General features: G+C 42.4%; 1 protein-coding gene across 12 annotated transcripts in view; it reads right to left on the bottom strand.

Moving 5' to 3' along the window:
• Positions 1-14,906, bottom strand: part of Fam193a (family with sequence similarity 193 member A) — a 139,545-nt gene that overhangs the window by 6,846 nt on the left and 117,793 nt on the right. For all 12 annotated transcript variants that reach the window (XR_007110478.1, XR_007110477.1, XR_007110473.1 and 9 more), the window contains 2 exons: positions 12,682-13,552; positions 3,986-4,067 (listed from right to left, as the gene is read on the bottom strand). Coding sequence is in view for 3 of the 12 variants with exons in the window: in XM_047566136.1 (XP_047422092.1) it covers positions 3,986-4,067; positions 12,682-13,552 (953 nt within the window). In the remaining 9 variants the exon portion in view is untranslated. The remainder of the gene's footprint in view (positions 1-3,985; positions 4,068-12,681; positions 13,553-14,906) is intronic.

The raw sequence follows: 14,906 nt of genomic DNA on the forward strand, positions 1-14,906 counted from the left end.
AGAGTTCTATTGGGAGATGCACATGTTCACCTGCTGAAAGATGTCTGGGCTGGTCCCAGTTTTTGGTTATTACGAATAAACTGTGACCAAAGCTATGGGGTGGGGCACAGGCCTTCGGTCCTCTCAGGCAGATACATAGGAGAGGAGCCAGGTACAGTGGACACACCTATAATCCCAGTTATTCAGGAGTGGAGCTGCTGGACCTGCTTAACCTTAGGAGCACAGGCCACATGCTTAGGTGGTAGCTCCAGTTTGCTTTTCTTTGTCACTATGCAGCATTCTATTATGTGACTACCACAATTTCTCCTTTCCAACCATTTTAGAAATTCAACATTAAGTTTCACAAAGCTATGCTTGGGTTTTAAATCTATAGATCTGTTCTGGAAACTCAATAGCTTTATATAAACTCTTCCTGTCTTTGAATAGGATATGTGATTTAGGTCTTTGTTTTTTAGTAAAGTTCCAGGCTTCTGTGCATAAATCCCACACAATTTTTGTTAGCTTTACCCATGGGTCCTGCAGAGATGGTGGTGCTATTATAAATGCTGTCTTTATTGAAGCTGCATCTTCGACTTATTAATGGCCTAGAGAATACCAAGTAACTTCTGTGCTTGTCCTGCACAGTAAGCCCTATCTATAACATTCTTTTACATGTACTCTGCAGACAAGTAGGGCACCTGTAGAAGAGTTTTATTTCCTCCTTTCCACTCCTTCAGCCTTCAATTTCTTTTCCTGTCTTTGTGCTGGCCAGGAATTTAAGTGGTAATAGAAAGCCTCTTTGTTCTGCACACACTTCCAACATTCTTTCCATTTAGGAAACTGTTGTATACAGGTTTCTTTTTCTTCTCTTAGCAAATCACTTATTCAAGTTAGGCTGTTTCCTTACTATTTAATACTGCAGCTCTATTGCTAGCTTTCTATTTTTTCTTTTTTATGTTAATTACAAATGGGTTCTAAAATTTTGTCAAATGCTTTCCTGAATCTATTAAAATAATCAAATGGCTCTCCTTGACTATATTAATGTAGCAAATAGTGAATGGGGGACTGGGGTTGCAGCTCAGTGGTAGAGTGCTTGCCTAGCACATGTGAGGCCCTGGGTTCGATCTCCAGCACCATATAAAAACAAATAAATAAAATAAAGGTACTGTGTCCATCTACAGCTAAAGAATAATTTTAAAAAAATAGTGCATGGGTTTTTGAATACTAAACATCCCCTATACTCCTGAGTTAAGCCAGAATGGCTGTGGCACACTGCTTTAGAAAACAGTTGGATGTGGAATGAGAGAATTTTCCTTAGGATTTCTGTATTCATTATTCACAAGTGAGACAAACCCATAATTTTCTTTTTTTTCCTAGCATTATTTCTTGGCAGATTTTTGTATTGAAATTTTACTTGTCACATAAAACAAAGTAGGACACATTCTCTTGTATGCTCTATTTCTTGTTTAAATTCTCTGGTAATCTGTTTCAGAGATTGGCTAATACATTCTCTGAAAGTCTGCTAGACGTCTTTGAAAACTTCTGCACATGCTCCCACCTTCTTCTCCGCTGGGAAGATTTGCTGCCAAAAGTTTCATCTCCTCAGAAGTTCCTGGTACATTCATGCTTTTAATATTTTTCTTGGGCTGATTTTGTATAATACTGATTTTTTTTTTTTTTTTTTTTGGTTAGACTTAGTCTCAACCTCTCATTTTTTCTATTAACATTTTCAATGCATCCTGGGTACATTTTTCAGATATTATTTTCTAGTTCACGAATTCCCTTCGTAACACTGTCTAACCTGTTTGTGTCATCTATATACTGAAGTCTTTTTTTTGGTACTAGGATGGAACTCAGAGTACTTTACCCACTGAGATACATCCCCAGTTCTTTTAATTTTTTATGCTGAAACAACATTTCATTAAGTTTCCCGTGCTGGCCTCAAACTGTGATCCTCCTGCCCTAGTCTCCTAAGGAGTTGGGATTATAGGTATATACCACTGTGTTCAGCTCTACTTTAGTCTTGGTTTTAACAATTATATATATATTAAATTTTTGTAGTTGTAGATGGACAACATGACTTTGTTTTTATTTTTTTTATGTGGTGCCAAGGATCAAACCTAGTGTGTTACACGTGCCAGGCAAGAGCTCTGTCACTGAGCTACAGCACCAGCCCCAACACTTATATTTTTTATTTCTAGATGTCCTATTGTTTTTCCCAAGTCTGGGGTATCTGTTTATGAATGAAGTCACGTATGATTTCAAAGCACAAGAATCTTACAGGCTACCTTGTGAAAACTTCCCTCCAAAGTTCTTTCATACCCAAAAAGTAGCCCTACTTCATCCCGTGCTCCCCAGTGCCAGTTCCAGGGCACCACCATCCCTGCCACTCGAACTCCAATCATGTGTGTGTGTCTGCTTGTTTTTTGGGGACAAGGTCTTGCTATGTTACCCAGGATGATATTGAAGTTGTGGGCTCAACTAATCCTCCTGCCTTAGTCTCCCAGGTTGATGGGTCTATGAATGCGGCCACCAGACCTGGCTTTCAGCCATGCCTTCAGTTCCTTGCTGTCCTGTAACTGTTCCCAGGTATACTTGCCTAATACTTGGGGGACATAACCATTTAGTAATAGAAAACCTAGGCCAAAGTCTCCCCAGAACCCTCACTCACAAAACCTTAGCTCAAGTCTTGCCTGCTGCCAATGGAGCAGGGGAGAGATGTAAAGTAGTTCCTATAGAACTTGTGTTTGTTCTAAGATAAAAATGGTTCCAGGAGAAAATGTGGATTGGGTGTGGTATGAGAGAAAAGGTCCCTCTCAGGTTCCTAATTGTCTGTGATAAAAAAGCAGAATCCTGCATGCTGACTTTGTATCCAACACCCTTGCCAACCTATTTTATTTATTCAAAAAAATCTACCAATGGTTTCTTTTGGGTTTTGTACAAACACTCCTATTATGTGAGAATAATGCCATGCTCTTCCTTCTAACTCTTATCCCTTTCCTTCATTTTAGACATTCACAAACAAGGAGTTGTGACAATGTGCATCTCCAACCTGAAAGGATACTTTCACTCTCCTGCTGTCATACATGACACTTCCTGCAGGTCTTTCCTTCCGTGATGTGCCCTTTGGTTCTCCTTTATTAAGTTTTTATAATGAATGGATGTTTAGCTTTATGAATGCTTTTTAAAAAAAACATTTGTTTTGCCATTTATTCATTTATCTATTTATTTTTACTTGGTGCTGAGGATCGAACCCAGTGCCTCACACATGCCAGGCAAGCACTCTACCAGGCCCTATTGAATGCTTTACCTGCTAATACACGTACTAAATTATACAAAAGACAGATGTAACTTCCAGAAGTATTTATGATTCTCCAATATTTTAGGAATGAGTTCATGAATTTTTGAATTGTACACTGCTTCTTTTTTATTACTTGTGTGTAATTCCAAAGAAAATATAAAGTGCTTTAAAACAGATTTGTGTTCCCACAGTTCACATAGTAGATAAAACATTACTGAACACAGTACTGACTGCCATCAGGAAAACGGAGCCAATATCTAAAATGTTACTTTTCTCCTTAAATGCAGGACACGTCAGTGTGTTCAATCATTTAAGCATCCCCTGGAAGCATTCATGAATGCAGGTGACGCCCCCAAGCACTCCCAGTCAGATGCAGTATGTCTTGGGAGGGACCTGGGTTACCGTGTGCCACTGCTGGTCCAGGCCCACCATGAGAACCACCACCACCAACCAGTGCCTGAACAGCTGGGAGAGGGGAGGGGAGAGGGGAGGAGTGAACACACGCGTGAGGATGGGCAAGAAGGCTGAGTGTGTGAGCAAGCACTAGGGGTGTGGGTGGGACTCAGGCCTGTGCTGCTGGCTTGCCAATGAAATTCATCCAGGACCACTCGAAGGCCAGGGGAGGGTCATGAAAAGAGAGGAAACAAAATAAGCTTGGCATCCACAGGGCTACCTTTGTCTCAAACATTCAGTCCTAACATTTACCTTTTGAAATACTCCACTTCCCTCTCTGTCTCATCCATATCCACACTGTCCAGGTCGATATCTTTAGGCAGAAAGACATCATCTGCAAAATGGAAGAGAAGAGGCATATCATCTCACCACAGTGGCCATTCTACTAGGAAGGGCCAATCATCAGCATTATGTAATTTAAACATATTCACAAACTGTAACAAATTCTTCTAAAAGGAGCAAACGAAGATCTCTGTGCTTGTCAACGTCCAGGTCCACTCACATGTTTGCTGAGCAAAGCAACTGCTGCTTCAGAACCTGTTAGCTGGAACCCAGACAACTCAGATGTCTGGTCATTAAATGACAGTCAGTTCACCAAGCATCCCTTAGAAGTTCCCCAGAAACCACTGACAGGGAGCTCAGGGGTGGTCCAAAGTCTCTCTCCGTTGGAGGTGAAAAGGAAGGGAGGGTGCAGCTATTAGCAGAAGCTGCCCAGATGGCAGGCCCAGGGCAAGGGAAGCACAGTTCCTTGCTTGTGCCCTTGACAGAGAGAGGACCCAGACATCCCCCTTAGAAAGGGCCTCTCTCAAACACGTGCCTCACACACACCAAAACTTCCCCAGTCACTGGGAACTAAAGGTGTGGGTGCTTCTCACTCTAGTTGAATATCCACTTTTAAAAACATGCAGGCGAGTGGAGTGACTGATTCAGGTCCACTCAAATTTTCTACATTCTCGGCCACATTTGAGAATCTCAAGGCTCTCTTCTGCTGGGCCACTAGTCTGATTTGTCCTTGAGCACCCCCAGGCCTGCAGAGGTTGCTGGAGTGCACATGTGTGGTGTACACATGGCATCAGCCCCATCGGTGCAAATGCAGAGGGCAGAGACTGCCCACATTTGTTGAGACCAAGCCTCCATTTCCCTGGAGACTCTCGCCAAGACCCGGTTCTTCCTGTCAGTGGAGCACTTCCACAGAGGTGTTCTGAGGCATGTCTTGCTTCCCTAACAGTAGCTGCCATTGTGGTGGGGCATGGCTGAGCACCCTCACGTCCATCAGCTCACAGAAGGTCACCTAACTAGTATCTTTATGAGCACAGGCAGGACCAGAATGCTCCACCCCTCATAAGACAACACCTTGGATCCCTGTCTTCTTCCTGTCTCTCCCACTCCCTCAACCACACCCCTGTGGGTTTCAGTAACTGGATGGAGGCAGACGAGCACCAAACCTCCACCCCTACTGGGGACCTCCTTCCCGAGCACCAACAGGGGCAGGAGTGTACCCCACAGGGCCTGCTAACAGTGCTCCTTTTCCCAGAAGCCCAATTGTAGAGATGTGACCTAGATATGATTCTCTCCCTCACACGCCTTTCTCCGTGCTCACAGTCTTCCCAGTCAGTGGGACTGTGGCACCACTCCCTCCCTCCCTCCAGCCATGCACAACTCCCACAAACGACCCCATGTGGCCATCCAGCTCCCAGTCTGAAGCATTCCTCTTCCACTGCCCAGATCTACTAGAGTCACAGACATGGCATGGGTGCACTCTCCAGCCACCACCCTACTTCCCTAGTCACTTCCCTGTACTTTTCTCCTCAATGCAGGGCCACTGTCAGCTCCTTTAAAGTCATGTTTCAATTTATGAAGAGGACGAGGCTAGGTTGGCTCACTCTTTAAACAAAATATGGTTATTTTAGAAATATTAAGCACAAGAAGTTTATGAGCATACATCTGGTTATGCTGACTCTAGCATATTATATCCTTGTCCAGTGAGACAGGAGGAAGGGTGAAAATAAGCAGAAAGGAAATCTGGGCCCCTTCGAGGTCAGGTCTCAGTGCAGCAGTGTTGAAAAACTACAGATGCGAGTCAGGTCTCATCAAAGTTAGGCAGATTCCTATGTAAGCAGAAAAGCTAACTGATAATGAGACATCTGCTGCCTAATGCCCAGACCCCCTCCAAGACACCAATTAGGTAACCTGATTAGAACAAAGGGTATGTGAAGAGCTCTTGGACACTTGGACTGCTATAGCCAGGAATGGTTCTGGTGCTAAGTTCCTGAACTCTGTAGGCTCATATAAACCCCTAGACAACAGGCACCTGTTGGCAAGCCTCTATTGGGACCCTTCCCCTTCTTTCTTTCTGTTACTTCAGAAAGTCCTGTTACTTTGTTTTTACCCTTCCACTATATGTGTCTGGATTTCGTTCTTTGAATTCGAGAGATAAAGAACCCACCCCAACACAAGCTCTGCACCTGCCAGCTCACCTTACATCCTTGAGGGCACACAGCTGGTCTGAGGTATGGCTACTGTGCCCCAATGCATTCGGTATGGTCTGGGTGCGTTCTATCACATTCTGGAGGAAGAGCAACAAGTCTGGGGAGAGGCAACCTCTGGGAATCTCAACTCAGAAGGAGGGGAAAAATGAAGTTTGAGCCAGGTGTGATGGCACATACTTGTAATCTCAGCAACTTGGGAGGCTGAGGGAGTAGGATAGAAAGTTTGAGGCCAAACTGGGCAACTTAGGGAGCTCCTGTCTCAAAATAAAATACAGCTGGGAATGCAGCTCAGTGGCATGGCACAACACCCCTGGGTTGAGTCCCCAGCAACACACACACACTCTCTATTCTGAGGAAATGTATACAACAACAGAGAGGTTGCTCCAGGTCTGAGACTGGATTGTGAGATTCAAACAGTAGGGAAAAAAAAAAAAAAAAAAAAAAGGGCAAAAGAAAACTGGCTACTCATCCAGGAGACAGATGTAGGAGGTAAGAGGATGGCAAGGAGTCTTTCGGATATGAAGGAAGTGAGACACAACAGTCATTCCATGGACAGCTCTGTGAGGCAGGTTAGTCAGTCATGAACAGGTAGGTAGAGGAAAGGATGCTGAAGGGCAGATGTTAAAACCCACAAGTCAAGGCTAAGGTTGTGGCTCAGTGGCAGGGTGCTTGCCTAGCATGTGTGAGGCGCTGGGTCTGATTCTCAGAATCACATATAAATAAATAAAGGTCCACTGACAACTAAAAAAATATTTTAAAAAACCCATGAGTCATAGCTGGGCACACAGTGCACGCCTGTTGTCCTATCAGCTTAGGGGGCTGAGGCAGGAGGACTGCAAGTTCAAGGCCAGCCTCAGCAACTTAGCAAGATCCTATGCAACTTTGTGAGACATAGTCTCAAGTTATAAATAAGTAAGTAAGAAGGGCTATGATGCAGCTCAGTGGTAAAGTGCCCCTGAATTCAATTCCTAGTACAGAAAAAAGAAAAAAAAAGGAAAAAAAAAAAAGAGAAGGAAAATAATTTATTTAAATCATAAAACCAGAACCTCAGAAACCTTATCAAATATCAAACAGGCAAGCATTTAAAGAATGAGAATCAGAATGTCCAGCCTGCAGATAATTACAACCCCTTGAGGGAATTTTTACTTAAAATCACCGGGAAACTCATTAAAGCAGAGGAGCTTCAGGAAAGTGGGGCCTGGAATGTCAGAACCTCCCCAGCCCCAGTTAATTATAGTCATTAAGGGGTCTGACAGCACCATCTCCTGTGACCAGTCACCAAGACCCTCCCTTATCAGCAAACAAGTCATCACTGCCCAATCACCTCTTGTGATGAGGACATCAACACCTACACAAAGTTTGCTGAGGGATATTTAAAGGGTAATAAACTGATGGAGTGGGGGTTAAGGAACTGAGGCAAGAACAAAGGGATTTAAAGCCCTTTTAAAAGTCCCCACTTTGTCAGGGCCACACTGAATTCCCAGAGGTGATCCATTTGGTCTGTCCTGCAAGTCTGTACTCTCCAGATTTCCTAGTAAACTCCTGCAACTTACAGGAGATTCTTCTGGCAAAATTTCAAGAACCAGCTGCTGAGAATCCCAGTGGTCACTTGGGCTCTGTGGGTACCTTGCTCTACGAAGTGGGTGCAGACAGGGACTGGGTATGTGCCTGCTGTGAGTGTTGCTGCCACAGTGCTCTCTCTCATGCTGTCCTGATCAGAAGTCATCGTCTGTCGGTAAAGTCTTGGTGTGAGGAAATACTGAAGCAATTTTAACCGATTCAGTATCAGGAAGACTGTATAATAACAATATTTTATTAAAAAGCAAGTGTGAGTCAAAAATTTTAAATCCGAGAGAGCTGTGTATTATCTGAAAAAAATATTTTATTTAAAGACAGGGTCTTGTTGAGTTGCTTAGGGCCTCACTGAGTTGTTGAGGTTGGCTTTGAACTTGCTATCCTGTCTCAGTCTCCCAAGCTGCTGGGATTACCGGCATGTGCCACTGCACCTGGCTTTATTTTTTTATTTTTGAGACAGGGCCTCACTGAGTTGCTGAGGCTGGCCTCAGACTTGCCATTCTCCTGCTGTAGCCTCCCCAGTTGGGATTATAGTGTGTGCTCTACCACGTCTGGTGAAAATGACAGAATTTCTAAAATTTAAAAATAAAATGGAAGGGCTGGGGATATAGTTCAGTTGGTAGGGTGCTTGCCTCACATGTACAAGGCCCTGGGTTCAATCCCCAGCACCACAAAAAAAAAAAAAAAAAAAAAAAAAAAAAAAAAAATGTAACTATAAGTACAAAGATTAAACTATTGGACACATTTGAAGAAATGATTATAGGAAAACTCCAAGAGCTAATCCACCTTTATCAATAAAAACAAGGGAATGAAAAATAATTAAATTCCTGAATCAAAAATTTAGAAATAAGTCTGGGCAAGGTGGTATGAATTGGGAAGCTGAGGCAGGAGGGTTTGTGGCCAGCCTGGTCAACTTAGTGAGACCCTGTCCGAAAATAAAATAGAAAGGGCTCAGTGGTAGAGAGACCCTGAGTTCAAAACAAAACAGAACCAAAACCAAAATCAAACCAAAACAAAACAAAAACCAAAAACAAAACACCCAAGAGAAAGAATAGAGTAAAATGCAAGAAAGCTCATGGAGAAAATATAGATAGAACAGAGCTACCGAGGTAGAGAAAAAAGGTAAACATTTTTCATAAAGTATATGATTTAAAAAAAGACAAATCATTAACTTAGGCCAAACAGGAAGAAAGCACAAATAGAGAAAATAAGGAATGACGAGGAGAAAATAAAGACAAGATATTTAAAGCAAGTTATGACTACATTGTAGGCATTTCTGCAAACACATTTAAAAATTCAGGTGAAAAGGAAAACTTACTATGGAAGGTGGTCTTCCAAAATTAATCTCTTTATATGTAGAAATATGAGGAGAGAGAATGTTACCAAGAAACCACCTCACCAAAACTACAATAACAACAACAGGAAAAACAAAACCCACCGGGCCCATGTGGTTTGCAAAGGAGAATACTATCAAACATGTAAAGCCTAGACAGTCCCAATACAGCAGGAATTATTCTACAACAAAGTTTCCTAATTCTTTCTATGAAACAAGTATAATCTTGATACCCAAAGCTACAACGCAGTACACAGCCCACAAAAAAAAAAAAAAAAAAAAAAAAAGGAAGCCACAGACTCTTGTCATGAATTAAAGTAATGGCCAACAGAACCCTAAATCAAAGAATATAATTTACAAGTGGGTTTGATTCTAGGAATATGAGACTGGTTCAGTGTGAGGAAATTTAGTAGTTAATACACAGCATTATAAATAGGTCTCAGAAGAAAAATCATGATCATCACCACAGATGGTAGAGTATCTTTGATAAAACTTAACACCCATTCCTTACAAACACACACACAAGCAATATATTTTCCTAACATGATAAAATATATAATAAACCATAGCTCTAGGGTCAGCAACTTATTTGTGTAGAAATACCAGAGACATTCCTAAGATCAGGAAGAATGCAGCTGAATATAAGAAAGCACATGGACTGGAAAAGGAGATGCAGAGCTTCCTCTACACAGAAAAATGACACACTTGGAAACCCCCAGAGAGCCAGCAATAAGACTCAGAACAGTGAAACAGGTGAGTGAAGCAGAGGATGTGGAGTTAATGCAGAAGTCAACGGCTTTCATATATACCACAAACAGTTGGGCAGCACTATCCAACAGAGATCGGATCCTAGCCACATTTAAGGAATTAAAAACCAGGCACAGTGGTACACTCTTGTAATCCCAGCGGCTCGGGAGACTGAGGCAGGAGGCTCATGAGTTCAAAGTCAGTCTCAGCAAAAGTGAGGCGCTAAGTAACTCAGCAAGACCCCGTCTCTAAATAAAATATAAAAAAGGGTTAGGAATATGGTTCAGTGGTTAAGCGCCCCTGGGTTCAAATAAATAAATAAATTTAAAAATTGAGATATTTCATTTTTTTAATATTAGGTTTTAAATGATCCAATGTATATCTTACACTTGAAATACTTTCAGCTTGGACAAGTCACATTAAGTACTCAATGGTGACAAGACAAATGGCTACTGTGTTGGATAGAGCAGTGAGATGGCACAAAGGTTGAGAACATTCCACTTAGTCTAAAAACAAAGGTGAGTAAATACACAGCAATAAACTTAGTAAGAAATGTGAAAAAATATGGAAGAAAATTTAAAGTATTCTTGCAAGACCCAAAAGTTGATGTGCACAAATGGAAAACATGCCTTGTTCCTGGAAAGGATGCTCAACATCATAAAGATGTCATTCCTCCCTGCATGGTTTTTAAAAGTTTGCTGAGAACCAAGTGAAGACACCAACAAACTTTTCCTTTGAAAGTAGTCACATTGGTACTGAAGTGCACGTGGAAACCAACATGGAAGAGCAGGAAGTACTGAAAAGAAGGGCTGTAAGGAGAGAAGAGCCCAGGCAACATTTATAATACACAGAGACTCTCACATGCTCATTCAATGCAACCATGGCACAGTGGTAAACAGAGGAAAAGAACAGTGAGTGCAGAAACAAGCCCAGTACACATAGAAACTGACTGCTTGAGTCTCGGGCGCAGGATGAACTTCCTAGAAGCTGGCGCTAAAACAAGTGGTTCATTAACTATTTGGAAAAAGGTAAAATTGATCCATTCCTCACACCATACTCAAGATCTAAATGGTCCTGGGGATGTGGGGAGGAACCACTCAAACACGTGGGCACATTTTTCTTTAACCCTGGGTTAGGGTACAACTTTCTACCAGTTATTCAAACTCCAAAGGTGATAAAAGATTAATAATGCTAATTACACAAGAGCAAAAAATGAAATTTCTATATGGTTGAAAAATATTGTAAAGAAAGTCAGAAGACAACATATGAATTGGGAGAAAATGTAGCATATTCCACAGTTAAAAGGCCAATACCCCTAATATATAGAGAATTCTCAAAAATAGAATAAACAAGGCAGGTGCAGTGGTGCACACCTGTAATCCCTGCTATTTTAGAGGAGGAGGCAGGAGGATCCCAGGTTTAAGGCCAGCCTGGGCACCTTGGCAAGATCCTGTCTCAATACTTTAAAAAAGGGGCTGAAGATGTAGCTCAGTGCTTGCCTAACATGAGTAAGGCCCTGGATTCAATCCCTAGTATTCCAAGAAAAAGAAAAAAAATTCTGGTCAGGTATGGTGTCATACAACTGGAACTACTGGAGATGTAGCTCAGAGGACAGCTTTTGCACAGCACGAGTAAGGTCCAGGGTTCCATCGCCAGTATCACCAAAAATAAATAATTAAATCAATCCTGACAAAATACTCTGTGGGCTGGATTGTGGCAAATCTAACCAGACACTACTGCGTAGGATTGACTAGGGGGTTTGAGGTAGAACTTGGAAGTGACTTAGCAAAACTACCTACAAACTTACCTTTTGACCTAGCACTCCCTCTTTCAAGAAATTATCATGAAGATACACTTCCAAACAACTTGAAAACAGACACACACAACAGTATTCACTGTAGCACTGTTTATAATTATAAAGTACTAGAAGCAACCTTAACTGCTGCACATAGGGGAACAGTCAAATAAACTGGAGACATTTGGGGTTGGGACTGTAGCTCAGTGGCAGAGCACCTGCCTTCCATGTGTGAAGCACTGGGTTCAAAGATAGATAAATAGATAAATATCCATTGACAAAAATATTTTTAAAAAACTGCAGACATGTAAAATACAAATACTAGGTAGCTGTAAGAAGAATGAGGAAAATCTCTATGAACTGATTTGGAACATTTCCCAGAATACATTAAGTATATAAAAAAGGAGAAAAAGCAAAAACAGGTGAGTAAACAGTTTCCACAATGGCAAGGGCTGGCAACTCTGAAAGTTCTTCATGTGTATTCTAGTGCTGAGTGAGTCAGTAGGTGTGCGGTGGACAGCAGGACTTGACAGAGGCACTGCTGCCAGTGTGGCAAGGGAGAAGGCAAGAGAGCACACCAGGACCCTGGGGACCCCCAGTTCATAGCACAGACATTAGCTTAAGGGTCACAGAGGAGGAACATCAACCTGACTACAGAGAGACTGGACAGATACACCTCAACCTAGGGTCACAGTTAATCTCCTCATGGATGGGAGGCACATTACAGTCCCCCATCTGCAGGTTCAACCACCACAAATATTCAAAAATATTCAGAAAAAATCTGCATATTCTCTTTGATAAGTATAAAAGTGTTTCAAAATAACAGAAATATAACAACCATGACTACAGGACCCTCATTGAAAAAGTCACAAAAAGTACACAGCCAAGGACAGGTAAGAGCCAGGGTGGCTGTCACAGAGGCCAGGCCCAGCGCCTGTCTCATGTTGACCATGTCTCACACAGAACAATAACCACCACAGGCTAGAAACACTCCCCATTCTGTATTTACCAATTGAACTGCTGGCTCTCTCTCCTTTCTTCTTCTTACTTTTCTTGTTCTTGCCCTTTGGCTGGGGAGAATCTGCCAGTATCAGCCGCCCATTCTGCTGAAGCTGGCTGGGAGAGGAGGGTTCTGGGAGGGCTGGGTTTGACTTTTCCTCCTTGACGTGGTTCAGTTGTTTTTTGTTATTGTTATTACTATTGACTTTTCTCTCTTCTCTTTTCTGCTCTGGGAGGGAAGTGAGGTCAACCACTTTAGCCTTTGCCTCAGTCTGGACCCGGGGCTTGGGCTGTCCCTCTGTGGCTTTGGGGAGCTCCGTGGGCTTCCTTGTTGGCTCAATACTGGCCTTACTGGTCTGCTTTAGCTTCTGTTTCCCATTTCCCTCTTTATGGTGATGCATCATGTCAAAGAAAAAAGCCAGTGGCTCATGCTGCTTCCCATTGACCTCCCTGGGGAGGAAGAGCTTGGAGTCTGTGGCCTCGATGGGGTCTGCAGCATCCCCATCAGCTCCCAGCCCTGGCCTGGGCTCTGAGTGGTTCACATGTCTTGAAGGGGAGAGAGATGAGGTTTCTGGTTCTTCAGTTTGCTCTACTGAGCCATTGTGAATGTTTTCAGAGCTAGGGACAGACTCTGTCACTGCCTGGAAGTTTCTAGCAAGCATGTCCAGTTTGGGACAGTCTTTACTCGGCCTTTCCTTCTTCTTCTTCTTTACAGCTCTTAGCTTCTGAAGCTCTTGAAGCTGCTGAAATTCTTCCTTGAAATGATGTTCCTCCTCCTCTTCCTCCTCCTCCTCCTCTTCCCCTCGCCGCCTCTGCTCCTCCTGGAGGTGCAGGTGCTCCCGTGCCCTGGCCTCAGCTTCCAGACGTGCCTTCTCCTCCAGCTATAGATGCGAAAGAGAAGAAACAGGTGGCTTAAGATCATAGTAAGAATTCTAAAAACTGAGACATATAGAAAATTAAATTTAAAAAATGAAAGAAGTCAGAAACTTAAAACACACCTATTTCCAATTATTTTGCCCTAAAGATGGTTAGATTTTATGTATCTACCAAGGAAAATGCTTACTTTTGCAGGAGTGTTAAGATGTGGGTGGGCTAATGAAAACTGCCTTAAATCCTCTGGCTGAGTCTGGGAGCCTGGGAGTCATTAAGAATAAGCATGCCTTCCTCCACTACTGAACTCCAAAAAGGCTAGTTTTGCCTAAGCCAGGTGTGGTGGCATCCGCCTGTAATGCCAGATGCTCCTTACATGTGCTACTCAGACAGGTGGATGGCAAAATTTGGTTCACAGAGGACCAACAACATGACCACTTGTCAGGCAGACTGAGCTCTCAGCAAGCTCACCTGCCTAGTGGGTGCCAGTGCTGCTACATTCACCTGCATCAACAGAACATGTGCAAAAGGTGTACAAAACTATAAAATCCTTCCCTCCCTGGCAGATACACCAAAGTCCCAATGTATTTTATAAGTGTGAAAGATAAAAAAAAAAAAAAAAATTAAATGTTACATGGCAAATAAGGCATCACTTCGCCTCTGCTGTGAAACTTGATAGCAAATTAATTTTATCCCTAGTGAAGACTGCAATTTACTGGTGATACATATTCCAGGAGTGTAAATGGAAACTACTTCTGTTTACCAACAAAAGAAAGTCATTAAGAATAAGCATGCCTTCCTCCACTACTGAACTCCAAAAAGGCTAGTTTTGCCTAAGCCAGGTGTGGTGGCATCCGCCTGTAATGCCAGAGATTCAGGAAGCTGAGGTAGGAGGATTGTAAATTCAAGGTCAGCCTCAGCAACTTAGCAAGACCCTGTCTTAAAACAAAAAAATAAAGAGCTGGGGATGTGGCTCAGTGGTTAAGTGCCCTGGATTCAGTCCCAGGTTTAAACTATTTTTTAAAAAATAAAATTGTAAATATAAGTACATATACACACATGCGTGTATGTGTGTATATTCAAATACGTTTTTGAGACAGTCTTGCTATGTTGCCCAGGCTGTCCCAGGGCTCAAATGAACCTCCAGCTTTAGCCTCTTGAGTAGCTGAAACTACAGGCAGGCACCACTGGACTCTATTCTGCACCAGATTTTAAAGAGAAAAATCTTCTTTTGATAAATTTAAATTAAAAATTGTAGTTAAAACTTAACAATGGGGGCTGGGGGGTTGTGGTTTAGTGGTAGAGCACTCGCCTAAGCATGTGTGAGGTACTGGGTTCAATTCTCAGTACCACATGTAAATAAAT

The sequence above is a fragment of the Sciurus carolinensis genome, chromosome 10 (assembly GCF_902686445.1).
Source record: "Sciurus carolinensis chromosome 10, mSciCar1.2, whole genome shotgun sequence".
Taxonomy (NCBI): Eukaryota; Metazoa; Chordata; class Mammalia; order Rodentia; family Sciuridae; genus Sciurus; species Sciurus carolinensis.